Source organism: Polypterus senegalus, chromosome 18 (assembly GCF_016835505.1).
Source record: "Polypterus senegalus isolate Bchr_013 chromosome 18, ASM1683550v1, whole genome shotgun sequence".
NCBI lineage: Eukaryota > Metazoa > Chordata > Cladistia > Polypteriformes > Polypteridae > Polypterus > Polypterus senegalus.
In genome coordinates this window covers 61,503,442-61,520,449 of record NC_053171.1, presented here as the reverse complement: position 1 = coordinate 61,520,449, position 17,008 = coordinate 61,503,442, and the positions used below count along the sequence as shown (strand labels likewise).

Genomic DNA, 17,008 nt, shown 5'->3' with positions numbered 1-17,008 from the left:
AGGAGCTATGGTATTGTATAAGGAAGTCAGGAATGGCAGAGAAGTATGTAAGAGTTGTACAGGATATGTACAAGGGAATTGTGACAGTGGTGAGGTCTGTGGTAGGAGTGACAGATGCATTCAAGGTGGATGTGGGATTACATCAGGGATCAGCTCTGAGCTCTTTCTTATTTGCAAAGGTGATGGACAGGTTGACAGACAAGATTAGATAGGAGTCCCCATGGACTATTATGTTTGCTGATGACATTGTGATCTGTATTGAGAGTAGGGAGCAGGTTGAGGAGACCCTTGAGAGGTAGAGATATGCTCTAGAGAGGAGAGAAATGAAGGCCAGTACGAACAAGGCAAGTTGGCAAAGGTGAATGAGTTTAAATACTTGGGATCAAGAGTACAGAGTAATGGGGATTGTGGAAGAAAGGTGAAAAAGAGAGTGCAGGCAGGGTGGAATGGGTGGAGAAGAGTGTCAGTAGTGATTTGTGACAGACGGTTATCAGCAAGAGGGAAAGGGAAGGTCTACAGGACAGTAGTGAGACCAGCTATGCTATATGGGTTGGAGACGGTGGCACTGAGCAGAAAGCAGGAGACAGACTAGAGGTAGCAGAGTTAAAGATGCTAAGATTTGCACTGGGTGTGAAAAGGATGGACAGGATTAGAAATGAGGACATTAGAGGGTCAGCTCAGGTTGGGCAGTTCGGGGAGAAAGTCAGAGAGACGAGATTGCGCTGGTTTGGACATGTACAGAGGAGAGATGCTGAGTATATTGGGAGAAGGATGTTAAGGATAGAGCTGCCAAGAAAAAGGAAAAGACGAAGGCCTAAGAGGAGGATTATGGATTTGGTGAGAGAGGACATGCAGTTGATGGGTGTAACAGAGAAAGATGCAGAGGGCAGAAAGATATGGAAGAAGATGATCCGCTGTGGCAACCCCTAACTGGAGCAGCCGAAAGAAAAAGACGAAGAAAGACAGCTTATGAGTTATATTATGTACTTTCTTAAATAAAAAAAAATACAAATCAATGTGTATGCATCTCTCCTGGGATTATGACCTTGAGTGATGAAGTGGCCTTTGTGTCTTAAAAGTCACTGGAAGTGTTCTTAGAGTTATGCCGTTGTGCTGCTAGTAAATTTTGGAATATTGGTCAATATCAGGATGAACAAACAAAGAGCAATCCTAAATTTTATTACCATTATGGTTCTAAATAAAAGAAACCTACACAAGCCTATAACACTAAAGTGTAAACTGCAAGCATTATGTTCAGGAAAGCAGCTGGTGTGCTGGTGACTCGCATAGCCTGGCTGGACTTTGGCAAAACAAACTCATGGAGCTGCCATTAGGACTAGCTTTCAGCAAGATAAAGGGTGAGATTGGATGTGATGCCAATTAGGTGACAGATGTGGGAAATAATCCAGGCAGACTAGAGGTTATTGAATAAAATGAATTGTGAAACTCCTTTGGCGAGGCAGAATCCAAAGTTCTTTTAGAAGACTCATTTTAGCTGAACTCACCCTTACACAAAGCATTGGCTCTGAAATCACACTTCTTGATTAAGAGTGGTGTCTGTCTTATTATGCAGTTCTCTCAGGAGAAGCCTCAGGTGCATTTGAGGATTCTGTCCCAGTCTATAACAGGGGAGCATCAATGAGTCTTTCTGCTGTGGAATGAAATACTGACTGTTGTTTGAATGTAAAATCAGTAAATATGATGTCATGGAATTATTCCAGGAAATAGTGGATTTGACTCAAGAGGCAGCAGTACATCCATTGCCTTAAAGTTAAAGTACTTTAAGGTGTTCATTTGTGAGGATAAGGCAAATGTGAGTCTGAGCAACAGAACAGGTGCAGCAGTCATAGTTCTGTGGTCATTATATTGAACAGTGGTGATGAAAAAGAATTAAATATTTTAGTGGCTAAAAGAATCAGGTTAGGGGTACAAGTGGCCAAATTGAGATACCTGCACAGGGCAGCACAGCACACTCTCCGATGCTCTTCTAGTTTAAAAGGATTCACTTGGGGTGGCATACATATGTAGTGAGGTTGCTGCCTGTAAGAAAGTGGAAGGAGACTGCTCTTGTCAGATTATATCTTTAATGTATTGGGATGAATTGGAATTTTCCTACAGTTTGAGAATTTTGTAGGCACTAGGGAAGTCTTTATCTGGTCAACCATTTTTTTGTTTTCCAGATAAGTAAATAAAAAAAATGACATATAGTAAATATTACCACATATTTGACTACAGATGTGTAAATATCCTCTACACTTAAAATCATTAGATTTTAAGATCTCATTATCATGCCCTGGTCCAGATCTGGGAGGAGATCCCCCAGGACACTATCTGTCATCTCATTAGGAGCATGCTATCCCTCCACCCCTCAACATTGTCAGGCATGCATACAAGCATGTGGGGGCACATACAAGCTACTGAGTATGATTTTGAGTTGCTGCAATTAAATTTCGGTAAAATTGACTACCTGCAGCATAATTTTTTCACTTTGATTTTCGGGGTGACTTTGAATTCAGCCCTCTTTAGGTTGATAATTTTCATTTCCATCAAATGACGTGGCATCCTTTCATTCCTAACACATTACCCAGTCCATATCAGTACAGATATCCAGCAGTATTTTTTTCCCATTGAGATCTGATGTGTTTTCAAAGTGTTCCTTTGAATTTTTTGGGCAGTTTATAATTCCTACTTCTGTTAATGAAACTATTTTTGATTTGTATTGAACTGCTGCTGCTTTGTTCCTACTGTGTCAAATAATGTTGAGGTACTATGAAAATCAAAACTATGGGGCACATAAATGATAATAGTACTTCATGGTCAGAAGATATTTTGAGAATTTCAAACCTTAGCTATTACACTAATTATGACACTAATGGATACTCTCATTTTTCTCCAGCAGCCCCCACAACATGTTGGTTAGACAGATGGCTGCATGATAGTAGATGTATACAGGATGGGGCCTTGCGATGAACTTGTGACCTGTTCAAGGTTGGCTCTGCTTATGCCCTAGCCCTCCCAGAACTGGATTAAGGAGGTTAGAGATTTGTTATGGAATGTTACTCAGCAACTGCTTCTACTGTCGATAAGCTATGAATAAAGGTAAAGATATATGAGTTGGTTTATGACTGCTAAGCAAAACAATATTTATATTCTAAACAGCTAAGTGAAAAGGACTTGTTGCATTAATTTTAAAGAAGACTCATTGCTATTACACGATATATCATATATCCACAATGCATTAGTCAATTACAGTTCTTTAAGAGATGTTTGTGGTGTATCTATTGGCATTTCAGTAACACAATACAATATATTTTATTTTTTTAAAGGGATCTATTATTACTGTTTAATCCTCTACCTGGTATGGGGTAAGTTTAGAAAAGCTTAAATACATTAGCTTATCAATGTTATACCCTAGAAAAGCTTTTCTTGATGGCAAGTAACACAACCAGCTACTTCGTCAAGTCAAAGTCAAGAACACTTTAATTTTTTACAAATAAACACATAGCATGTATAAATATTCCTAAACTACGCAATTCATTTTCGAAAGAGTAGCCCTTACCTTCCCACAAAGTTAAATGAAAATACTGTTTTGTTTTTTTTGTTTTAAATAATTTTCACAATGGCTTAATCTATACTAATAAAAGGCAAAGCCCTCACTCACTCACTCACTCACTGACTCATCACTAATTCTCCAACTTCCCGTGTGGGTGGAAGGCTGAAATTTGGCAGGTTCATTCCTTACAGCTTCCTTACAAAAGTTGGGCAGGTTTTATATCGAAATTCTACGCGTAATGGTCATAACTGGAAGCTGTTTTTCTCCATTTACTGTAATGGAGATGAGCTTCAACGCCGTGGGGGCGGAGTTTCGTGTGACATCATCACGCCTCCCACGTAATCACGCAGTACATAGAAAACCAGGAAGACCTCAAAAAAGCGCTGAAGAAAACATGCATTATATAATTGAGAAGGCAGCGAAACAATAAGAAGCGAGCGAGTGACATATACAACCATATTCATGAGTTCTGCTACTTCGGAAACAAAGCACGATGTAAACCTACACTTTAAATTAAGTTCATAGACAGGCTGCGCTGGCGTTTGTAATTTAGTGCCTGCCCATATAAGGCCTCCGTCAGCGCAATCAATAGCAAACTGCCACGGGTAAACATTCACGGGTGAAGGACTGTGCTTATGGAGAGGAAGATGAGATGGTCAGGGTGGTGTTTGACACAAACTCAGCGAAACTGCGAGAGAAAGTTTTAAGTGCCAGGGCTAAGGTAACATTAAATACAGCCATGGACATAGCACGAGATGGCACCAGCACAGCTGGGAACCTTCGATGCATGTACACCGAGTGGCTCACGTGAACTGGCGCAGTGCACAGATAAAAGCAACAGTTCCAAAGAGCGCTGAACAAAAACCGAATTACACAATTGAAAAGGCAGCAAAAATATGAAGCTTCTGATACATATAAGCATATTCATAAATCCAGCTACTGCGGAAACAAAGCACACGGTGGAAAAAGTCAATGTCCCGCTAAAGGAAGACAGTGTAAAAAAAACCCGTGCATGCAGTGTGTCAGGTCTCAGATAAAGAAGAAGACGAGCTGTTTATTGATGCAGTAAGAAACGAATCGATGAATGAAACCTGTCATCTTTAATTAAATAAGAATCTGACACTTCAGCGGACGTTTTTACCCGTGCACAATCATCACAAAGTGATTTCAATTGAGGCTGCTTTTATGGGAGACACAACCACTTGCCCCACTTTCCCTATTACTAAGTAATGTTAAACCAAGTCGTCACTACGGTGTTCCCAAATACGCACTTTGCTGATAAACTGAGCGCACTGAGTTTGCACGGCGCTTTGGTGACTTTGAAGAACAAAAAAAGTCCGTCTACATGCGGCTCGAACCTTGTGCATGTTTGGTAGCACATATCTGTGTGAGAAGCTCTTCTCAGTGATAAAGACTAACAAAACAGCACACAGGAGTCGCCTCACTGATGAGCACCTGCAATCCATCCTGAGAATCTCCACAACACAGAACCTCACACCAAACAGAAACGAATTTGTTGCCAAAAAAAGATGCCAGGCGTCCAGCTCTAAAATGACATGCAAAGACAACTGAATGATTTGATTTGTTATTGCTGAAAGGAACACATTTTATTTATATTTCCAGGTTTTGTTATGCAGCATGTTCATATTTGAATTTGTATAATTTTGACAGGATATATTTTTATGGAGAGCAAAATCTTTTGGGATATTTAAAATCTAAGTTTATTTTTTATAAAATATAAAATTACATAAGAGTAAAGAAATTTGAATGTTTGTTCTTTTAATGTTTACTTTATTTCTAACTTGTATAATTTAGACAGGATATATTTTTATGGAGAGCAAAATATTATAAGTTGTTTAAGGTTTGAGTTGATTTATTCAGGAATAATATTTCTGTCTGTTTTTACCATTCCTACCAAAGATATTTCTGTCGACTAAATAAAAATTCCTTCTATTTAAAATTTAAATAGAACTTGAACAAATAGGATAGTTCATAATATCCACGCAGACTTGCACGTAAGAGCGGGTGTCATCCGTTTTAACAAACAGCGTATTGCACTGATACGAAATAGCTGTGTGTGTATATATGTAGATATGTATGTATATGTATATATATGTGTGTGTGTATGTATATATATATATATATGTATTTGTGTGTATATATGTGTGTGTATGTATGTGTGTATGTATATGTATGTGTATATGTATAGATATGTGTATATATATATGTTTGTGTGTGTGTGTAAATATATATATATTTATATTTATATATATATATATATATATATATGACAGCAACACTCATCACTCACAACAGTGACAAAACAATAACATTGACAATCATGTTACGTTATTTTCAGAATGTTTCCTTTTCTTTTCATTGCTTAATTAACACACTACTTCTCCGCCAAGCTGGTATTTTATAGTATATATATATATATATATATATATGTGTGTGTGTGTAGATATCTATTCTCCGCTGCGAAGCGCGGGTATTCTGCTAGTATATATATATATATGACAACAACACTCATCACTCACAACAGTGACAAAACAATTACATTGACAATCATGTTACGTTATTTTCAAAATGTTTCCTTTTCTTTTTCATTGCTTCTTTAACACACTACTTCTCCGCTGCGAAGCGCGGGTATTTTGCTATAGATATATATATAGATATAGAGATAGATAGATAGATAGATAGATAGATAGATAGATAGATAGATAGATAGATAGATAGATAGATAGATAGATAGATAGATAGACAGATAGATATGAGAACAACACTCATATCAATGACAAAACAATTACATTAACAATCATGATACGTTATTTTTAAAATTTTTCCTTTTCTTTTTCATACCTTCTTTAACACACTACTTCTCCGCTGCGAAGCGCGGGTATTCTGCTAGTCTATAATAATGAAAGGCAAAGCCCTCACTGACTGACTGACTGACTCACTGACTCATCACTAATTCTCCAACTTCCCATGTAGGTAGAAAGCTGAAATTTGGCAGGCTTATTCCTTACAGCTTACTTACAGAAGTTAAGCAGGTTTCATTTCGAAATTCTACACGTAACGGTCATAACGGTCGACAACGTCCGCCATGTTGAACTTTCTTATTTATGGCCCCATCTTCACGAAATTTGGTAGGCGGCTTCCCTGTGCTAACTGAAACCGATGTACTTACTTATTTCGATGGTATGACGCCACTGTCGGCCATATTGAACTTTCCAACGTCACCAATTTTCAAACTTCCTGTGTAGGTAGAAGGCTGACCCCATCTTCACAAAATTTGGTAGGTGGCTTCCCTGCGCTAACCAAAACCGATGTACGTACTTATTTCGGTGGTATGACGCCACTTTTGGCCGCCATATTGAATTTTCCAAACGTCACTAATTCTCCAACTTTCCATGTAGGTAGAAGGCTGAAATTTGGCAGGCCCATTCCTTACGGCTTACTTACAAAAGTTAAGTAGGTTTCATTTCGAAATTATACGCGTAACGGTCATAACGATCAACACCGTCCACCATATTGAACTTTCTTATTCATGGCCCCATCTTCACGAAATTTGGTAGGCGGCTTCCCTGCGCTAACCGAAACCAATGTACATACTTATTTCGGTGGTATGATGCCAATGTCAGCCGCCATATTGAACTTTCCAACGTCACTAATTCTCCAACTTCCCGTGTAGGTAGAAGGTTGAAATGTGGCAGGCCCATTCCTTACAGCTTACTTACAACAATTAAGCAGATTTCATTTCGAAATTCTACGCGTAACGGTCATAACGGTCAACAACGTCCGCCAAGTTGATCTTTCTTATTTACGGTCCCATCTTCACGAAATTTGGTAGGTGGCTTCCCTGAGCTAACCGAAACCAATGTACGTACTTATTTCGGTGGTATGACGCCACTGTCAGCCGCCATATTGAATTTTCCAACATCACTAATTCTTCAACTTCCCGTATAGGTAGAAGGCTGAAATTTGGCAGGCTCATTCCTTACAGCTTACTTACAAAAGTTAAGCAGGTTTCATTTCAAAATTCTACGCGTAATGGTCATAACGGTCGACAACGTCCGCAATGTTGAACTTTCTTATTTATGGCCCCATCTTCTCGAAATTTGGTAGGCGGCTTCCCTGCACTAACCGAAACCAATGTAATACTTATTTCGGTGGTATGATGCCACTGTCGGCCGCCATATTGAACTTTTCAACAGTCTTTGTTACTTATGGGCCCATCTTCAAGAAATTTGGTACACGGGTTCCCAACGCTAACTGAATCCTACTTACGTACATATATATGTCCATAGCCTGCAGCTCGGTCACCGTGTGAGGCGGCATTGGGTCCCCCATCCCAACGCCTCCCACGTTGTTGGCTGCCTGCCTATATAAGGCGCCGCGCTCCAGTCTCTACATTCCCTTCCTTGCTTCGCCACGGGATTCACGTCTCCCTACTGATAACTACAGCCATTTTGTTTAATCCACGGCTTCTCCGCTGTTTTATTGTTTGTTTATTACAATTATAGTTATTGTATAGGTATTTTACACTTACTTTACATTGCTCAGGTACCCATTTCCTTTATCATTCCAACCCCCATTACCATGTCTATCGAGATGATCACTATCGATCAAAGAACTGTCACTTACCGAGTGGTTTCCATGCCCGGAGATACCACCTACCTTTTCCATTCTCTTTGTTACATATTGCAGGGCCATATCAGGCTCACTCTTGATTTCCGGAGGAACATTGTGTCTTATGTATTGAATGACTGGGACAGGATCAAGGTGTGGACTGATGACGGTACAGGAGATAATTATACTACACAGGAGCACTATAAGAGTGAAATGCTTAAACCCTTCACCTATGGTTCTGCATGTGAGTTGATGGCTGCCACTGAATTGTTCGGTTGTCGCTTTCAAGTGTACCGAAATGGCCAAATATTTTACACCTTTCGACAACCGCCAATGCCTCTTAAACATCTTAGATTCACAGGTGACGATTTCAGTAGTGGACACTTTGATGTTTATGAATGTTTAAACTCTTAAAAGCTGGATGTGATTTTATCGCTGAAACCGGTTGTGTTCTTACAACCCTTGACAGATGCCGAATGTCACTTCAATACTACAAATCCTGCAAATACTGTCATAATTGAAACAAACCATGAAACTCAAACCGATTATGACAGCAGCAATCCAAGCTGTGAGATTTGAGACAAGATTACTGTTCACATGGCCAACTGTAAGTTGCATGCTCAAGAGTAAGCTCAGCGCACAGCTTGGTCATGTTACAACCGGAGGACAGAACTGACAACATGGTATACAAAGAGATCCTTAACAAATAATTATTGGCATATTTTCCCTCATTTTAAAAAGGTAAAATTTTCTTCTTAATAAAAATTTTAATGCAGTACTTCTCGCTGTGAAGCGCGGGTATTTTGCTAGTTAAAAATATAATTTAGATGGGCTATTGTAAATAATATTTCCACTGCAGATTCAGATTCAAATTTGCTGTCACTTCTACAGAGGACATTAAAATTCTTACCTACATGTCTGAAAAACATGCAACATATTACCATTCTCTATCATTGTGGTCTGTAAGTATTCAAACACTAAAATTCTTGCACTCTGTTTAACACTCAACTATGTACAAGAGCATTTTAAGCTCTTTTGGCTAAATATGTAAACATACCTCATACTCTGACTCCAAAGTCACTGTGTTGGTTTTGGCCTTCAATTTTGCCTCCAGAGTTGGCTCAAGCTTAAAAAAATTAGAAAAAAGTTAAATATTAATTACAGTCTGTACTTAAATAGTATTCTAAAATGTGTTTCAAGATTTTAATAAAACTATACATTGAGTATCCAAGCAGTACAGACAGAAGCAATAGGTAATAGAAAGCATAAAAAGCTTGAAAACAGAAGACCTAACTAGAGTAAAGGTAAGTACTTGGTGTTGTCACACACGTGCGCATGGGAGGCAGCTAAAAGGCTCAAAAGAAGGTAATTCCGGGTCAGACCAGGAGGTGGCAGAGTGCATTAATCCTTTCTCTTACCTCCCTGTAGACCAAATGTAGGAAATTCTGTCTGGCCCCCACGATGTCACTTCCGGTTCAACCCAGAAGACGTCACTTCCATACCAACAGAAGACCCCACCGCCTAATGACATCATTTCCAGTTCTGGTTCCAAGATCTCTCCTCTTCCTGTTTTCCAACTTTATATCCACCATGTTTCCTAACTTGTTCAGTTCTGTTTTGGACTCTTGTCTGAAAAGACCATTTTTCTCAACCTTTGTGCATTTGCGGTCAATTCTCCAGTATTTGGGAGGCTGCCCCAAACCTCTCTGTTGTCTCTGTTATTTACAACAGTGTATAATCTTTGGCATCAGTAGCTGCCAGTAAACTTTTTTGCCCTCAATACTGTGCACAGAATATTTATTCAATGAGAAAGTCTGGCAACTAAACAGATTCATATTAAATAAGTATGCCATTAGCATATTATAGCTATTTAAGAATCTCAGATTTTTTGATCACCAGTATAAACATGAAAACTTAAAAATACAAAGGGAACTGAAGGATAAAGCAACAGTGGGTCTACTAGAGTAGCTTCCTCACTTTGAGTACTTGGCCTTTGTATAAGGATGCTGGTGGACATGCAGAGAAAATCTGTAAACACACAATGCTAGCTGTAAAGTCACAATCCCAGTAGTTGGTACAGTCAGGATTGTATACAGTAGATACAAACCGGATTCCAAAAAAGTTGGGACACTAAACAAATTGTGAATAAAAACTGAATGCAATAATGTGGAGATGGCAAATGTCAATATTTTATTTGTAATAGAACGTAGATGACAGATCAAAAGTTTAATCCGAGTAAATGTATCATTTTAAAGGAAAAATATGTCACGGTGTCAACAAATCCCAAAAAAGTTGGGACAAGTAGTAATAAGAGGCTGGAAAAAGTAAATTTGAGCATAACGAAGAGCTGGAAGACCAATAAACACTAAATAGGTCAATTGGCAACATGATTGGGTATAAAAAGAGCTTCTCAGAGTGGCAGTGTCTCTCAGAAGCCAAGATGGCTAGAGGATCACCAATTCCCACAATGTTGCGCAGAAAGATAGTGGAGCAATATCAGAAAGGTGTTACCCAGCGAAAAATTGCAAAGACTTTGCATCTATCATCATCAACTGTGCATAACATCATCCGAAGATTCAGAGAATCTGGAACAATCTCTGTGCGTAAGGGTCAAGGCCGTAAAACCATACTGGATGCCCGTGATCTCCGGACCCTTAAACTACACTGCACCACAAACAGAAATGCTACTGTAAAGGAAATCACAGAATGGGCTCAGGAATACTTCCAGAAACCATTGTCAGTGAACACAATCCACCGTGCCATCCGCCGTTGCCAGCTGAAACTCTACAGTGCAAAGAAGAAGCCATTTCTAAGCAAGATCCACAAGCTCAGGCGTTGTCACTGGGCCAGGGATCATTTAAAATGGAGTGTGGCAAAATGGAAGACTGTTCTGTGGTCAGACGAGTCACGATTCAAAGTTCTCTTTGGAAATCTGGGACACCATGTCATCCGGACCAAAGAGGACAAGGACAACCCAAGTTGTTATCAACGCTCAGTTCAGAAGCCTGCATCTCTGATGGTATGGGGTTGCATGAGTGCGTGTGGCATGGGCAGCTTGCATGTCTGGAAAGGCACCATCAATGCAGAAAAATATATTCAGGTTCTAGAACAACATATGCTCCCATCCAGACGTCATCTCTTTCAGGGAAGACCCTGCATTTTTCAACAAGATAATGCCAGACCACATTCTGCATCAATCACAACATCATGGCTGCGTAGGAGAAGGATCCGGATACTGAAATGGCCAGTCTGCAGTCCAGATCTTTCACCTATAGAGAACATTTGGCGCATCATAAAGAGGAAGGTGCGACAAAGAAGGCCCAAGACGATTGAACAGTTAGAGGCCTGTATTAGACAAGAATGGGAGAGCATTCCTATTTCTAAACTTGAGAAACTGGTCTCCTCGGTCCCCAGACGTCTGTTGAGTGTTGTACGAAGAAGGGAAGATGCCACACAGTGGTGAAAATGGCCTTGTCCCAACTTTTTTGGGATTTGTTGACACCATGAAATTCTGAATCAACATATTTTTCCCTTAAAATGATACATTTTCTCAGTTTAAACTTTTGTTCCGTGATTTATGTTCTATTCTGAATAAAATATTAGAAGTTGGCACCTCCACATCATTGCATTCAGTTTTTATTCACGATTTGTATAGTGTCCCAACTTTTTTGGAATCCGGTTTGTACAAAAGGTCAGGATTACATATATGTTTACTTTTTTCTTTACTGTATGTTTACTGTTATTAATATCATTTTATTCTCTGTTATTTTTTTCTCTCTTGGATGCCGCCTTATTGTGTTTCTAGTTGCTGTGATGTTACTTGGTTTCTTAACACATTATATACATGTATGAAAACCCATGGTATCATATCAGCTGTAATATATAAGATTCACATATGATTTAAGTAATGTCTGAACTTTCTGATATTAAGGCAAGACTTTTCAAAAGACTTGTACTTAAGCAATTAAACAATTTTTATTTAGATTCTGATTTAGCTCTGTTTTTGATTTCAAGATTTTTGTTGCCCTATGAACTATGCTGATTAGTCAAAGTTTTGCATAACTGTCTGCTATGGCCCTACTACTCTTCTCAAAAGCCCCTTAAGACTTCTAGACTTTTGCCACTCTCTAAATGAAATCTGCAGTATATGTCTTGTATGGAACTTTTTCATCAGTCACAACATAAAGTGAAAAAATTGCCTTAGGTATGACAATTGTTCTGTTCTACTATTTCATGTTGGTGTTTTAAGCATCAAGAACAACACATCTGCTCCCTTTAATTAAGTTCACAAATATATACACATACCTAGACAAAACAATATCAGTGAGTGTGAGTGGTAGCATACGTGTTACATACAACAAACTGTAATCCCATTCTGGATTAGGCTCTAGCTTCCCATTAATAACACCAGCAATGTTTATTTCTTTAGTACATTTACATACATGAAAATAGCTCAGAGTCCTTTACAATAATAATAGATAAAGAAAGGGAAAAAAAAGGGAAGTGAAAGCTAAAGAACAGTTATTAATAAAAGTTTATTTCAGTTAGTAAAAATGACAAATAAAATCTCCATCTTAATAAACAAATGCTGTGGTCAGACAGCATTCGAGGAGAGGAAAACAGCTCATTCAGATGACTGGATGTTGGTGAAAATAAAGTCCAATGATTACCAAGGCCAAAAGACTGCCAGCCTCCAACGGGCTTTCTACGTTACATTAGTGTGTCACCATTATAGGGATAAACTCAAACTGGAAAAGATAAATAATTCAGTCACATTTATGTTTGTTTTGGAAATTTGGTTTTAATGGTGTTCACTATGTAATGTACTTTATAAAATGTAAACATATATTTAGTTCACACATTTTTAGAATTGTATTTTCCACTGGTCTACTCAAAGCACTGGCCTTATTTTCATGATGCAAAGTAATACAAAAATGATAAAGTGATTTCTCTATTATATAAAAAAAAACCTGGGATGAGACGAGACATGATTTTTTCAGAGAGATACTTTCAAGTCTCGCAAGACAAGACTTTGTGCCAAGAGATTTAACCATGCCCGGGGCCGGAAATAAAAGAGCATTGGTGCGATACAAATGCAGAGCAGGTTAGAGATAATGAAAGTACTAAAATTCAAAAATCTCAAAAAAAATTATAGTAAAGATTGCATTAGTGCAAACAAACAGAAATTACTACTCGGTGAAATAACGGATTGAAAAGAGATCGAATATATTGTTTGGATTTAAACTTTAAGTTGGAGATTTGTAGGTCGTCTAGTTCATGTTGCCATCAGGGAAAAGTAGTGTTTCTTCTCAATGAAGAGGCGTATCTGCGAGAATTAAAAGATTTGTAGTTTGGTGAAAGTGAAATCTATATACGCGAGCGGCTGGCGCATAGCGCAGGCCTGGGGGTTGGCAAGTGAAGCGAGCAGGGGGTGGAGTTCCCTAGTGATCAAAAAGAAAAAACATGTCATGTACGTAAATATATGACTTTCGCATTCAGGTTTATATATATGCTGTTATATGGACAGGTAGAAAAAATCAAGTTATTCGCTATATTTTAGGATATAAGTTCTGTTTATAATAGGAGAATCTAATTAACCACAAAAAACTGAGGAAAAGTAATGTGATAAAAAGATAAGGTGAGAAAACACCAGAAAAATATGAAGGTTTTTTCACATACACAACTACAGACATATGGAATAAATTACCAAATAGAGTGGTAGAAAGTAGGAAATTAGGGACTTTTAATGTCAACTTGTCATTTTGGAAAATCTAGGTGTATTAGATTGGCAAGCTTTTTAGACTAAATGGTCTGTTCTCATAAAAAAGACCTGATGTGAAAAAATTAAAAAATTATCTGATGTTCTAATAAGAGATCACAATATGGATATGATACAAGCAGAAACTAGATTATCAAGGGGATAGACAACATCATTCAGTCACAGACTGCCAACAAATTAAGAGATGAGTAATTGTTTGAATTCACCAGAAAGAGACAGCTTAGTGAGGATCTGAGGGTGAAGGCAAGTTAGGATTAGGAAAATATCACAGTGAGCAAATTAGACAGAATTTTAAACTATCAAGGAGAAAGAAAAGAAGTAATGACTATCAAAAAGGGTAATAGAAACAGGAATTACAAACAATCCATGTTAACATTCTGAAAACATTCAGATAAAAAACAGCCATAACAATTTGTATTACATGCACCGTTTTAATATATACCATCTGAACTGCCCACTGGAAAATGATTTTTTTTGTAATAAAGAATAAACAAGGTGAAATAGTCAAATGCACATTACCCCTAGTGACCCATGACCCCTAGTGGATAGTACAGTGAACTGATCCTTGGACTAGGACATTATCATAGATAGACTAGCTGTCTATTTCATAAAACAGTGGGCCTCAGTTATAATTCTATCAGTTAACTGAATGTATCAGAAGTACTGCGGAACTAAGTGGTTTTCTATGTACAATATGTATAGTTTTTTGTTTTTTTTAATACTATTAACCAAAGGCTAATATTATTGGCAGGCAGTGTGGCATAGTTACTTACTACTTCAGAGCCTGAGGGTGTGGGTTCAAATTCTGATATAGACCATGTGTAAAACATTCCTGCATTAAATTAATTCCTATTTCTCCTAGTGACTTGATTGACAAATGATGATCGTTGCAAAACAGAATTTCTCAAGAAACTGTATTATTTTTTAATTAGTAGGAATAATGTGAAATCTGAGTATATATTATTATCACTATATGTTTATGATTTTTGTTTATGTTGTTCACTCAAGTGTAATATTTTTTTGTGTTTCATCAGTTATATGTTTAAGCTTGTATTTTTACACTAAATCGTATTTTACTTCAACTTATTACAAAAAGCAATGATATTTACATTCCACACATTTATAGAAGGCTCATGCAATGTAAATGTAAATGATTTTGAACGGCATGGTGGGCTTCCCCTTTCAAAGTCTATAAATGTGAATGTACATCAGAATGGAGTAGCTTGAGGGGAACTCGTTAAGTTTACACTTGATCCATCTGTCCATGTTGTCTTGGATTGAAGGACACTACTTACACTTCTGCTCCTCTCTCCCTGCCTTTTTGCTCTCAAGCAACACCAAATCTAACAGCCACAGTGTCTGGCACCAGCACTGAAGGTTTATAGTGATCTAGAATTGAGGTTCAGTGAAATTTACCTTTCCAATTTACACTTCACAGTACACATAAACCATGATTACATCTGTTTTTCCCTTTCCAGAATGCTGCCTGTTCTTCAATCGTTTGTTCACCGTATTAGTTAGTGCAGCTGTCAGTCACATCTGCTGCACTTTCTGTTTTCATAAAGCCACCTCTTAGCTTAGCACAGACCATGAAAGTTAGCATAATATTAATAAACTAGACATTAAGCCCGTTAAAGTAACGGGCGCTAGAACAGTAGTGCATAAACATTTGTATGAACAGTCTATATTAAATGGCAAGGGACCTTGTATGTGGCTGTAATATGTGTCACTGTATTGTGTGCCTTTAATTTTCTCTCTCAGTAATACTGGTTTGTATTTCCGTGAAATGCCTGTAATTTTGTCTTACAGTAATACAGTGGAACCTCGGTTCACGACCATAATCCGTTCCAGACCGTATGAACTGTATGTAAATATATATTTTTTAAGTTTTTAAGCACAAATATAGTTAACTATACCATAGAAAGCACAGCGTAATAGTAAACTAAATGTAAAAACATTGACTAACACTAAGAAAACCTTGAACAACAGAGAAAACTAACACTGCAAGAATTTGCGCTATAGCCTTATGACCCGCTCGCTAAAAACTCTTTTTTTAATGAGTTTTAAGCACAGGGGAAAAAATTAACATTTGAAAAATCTGTAATTTAATAAACAACCAAGAAAAGTAACATTGCAACAATGCACGTGCGTGCCTGTGTGTGTGCCTCTCTCTTGCGTGCCTTTGTGTGTGTCTCTCGCGTGTGTGTCTCTTAAGCGCACGCCTCTGTGTATGTGTGTGTGTCTGTCTGTCTCTCGCCTGTGTGTGTGTCTGTCTGTCTCTCGCCTGTGTGTGTGTATGTGTGTCTGTTGCGCATGCCTGTTTGTCTCGAGTGTGCGTGCGTGTGTGTGACTCGCACGCGCCTGTGTGTGTGTATGATTCGCGCGCGCCTGTGTGTGTGTGTCTGTCTCTCTCTAAACAGGGAATGCACAGGAAGAGACTGAACACGTGCTGTGTGGCCCCGCACATGCGCACTTCTCCAGAAGACACACACACGGACAGTGCTCGCCTGTGTGTGTGTGTGTGACGTGCGCGCCTGTGTGTGTGTGTGACTTGCGCGTGTCTGTGTGTGTGCGTGACTCTCGCGCGCCTGTGTGTGTATCGCTCTGCACAGGGAATGCACAGGAAGAGACTGAACACGTGCTGTGTGGCCCCGCGCATGCGCACTCAACCAGAAGACACACACACGGACACTGGACACACACAAGGGTTTTATTAAAGAGGATATTAAAAAATAAAAAACACATTTTTCTATAATGCAACCAAATTCCAATCAAATTAGTCAAACCATTTTTGAAATTGTAGAATCTTTAGGTTTTTGTGCAGATTTTGGCCTTTGCAGGATATCAAATCTCATGCTAGAGATTCACTTAATTATCAACTTAACATTGTATTTCCCTTTAAGAAGTATAATTTGCTTTGTTCTGTTCAGTTTATTCTTAGCCCTCATGGCACTGTCACTGCTGTCTTGTTTGCTTAGATCATCTTTACAGCATTAAAGTGCATTTAAATAATTTATAAACACTCTGAACTCATTTGCTGTACC

At 38.3% G+C, this 17,008-nt stretch overlaps 1 protein-coding gene across 2 annotated transcripts in view; it reads right to left on the bottom strand.

The window, feature by feature from the left end:
- LOC120518749 (cytochrome c oxidase assembly protein COX16 homolog, mitochondrial) overlaps positions 1 to 17,008 on the bottom strand; it is a 59,705-nt gene that overhangs the window by 11,841 nt on the left and 30,856 nt on the right. For both annotated transcript variants that reach the window (XM_039741695.1, XM_039741696.1), the window contains exon 3: positions 9,243 to 9,311. In XM_039741695.1, coding sequence (XP_039597629.1) covers positions 9,243 to 9,311 — 69 coding nt within the window. The remainder of the gene's footprint in view (positions 1 to 9,242; positions 9,312 to 17,008) is intronic.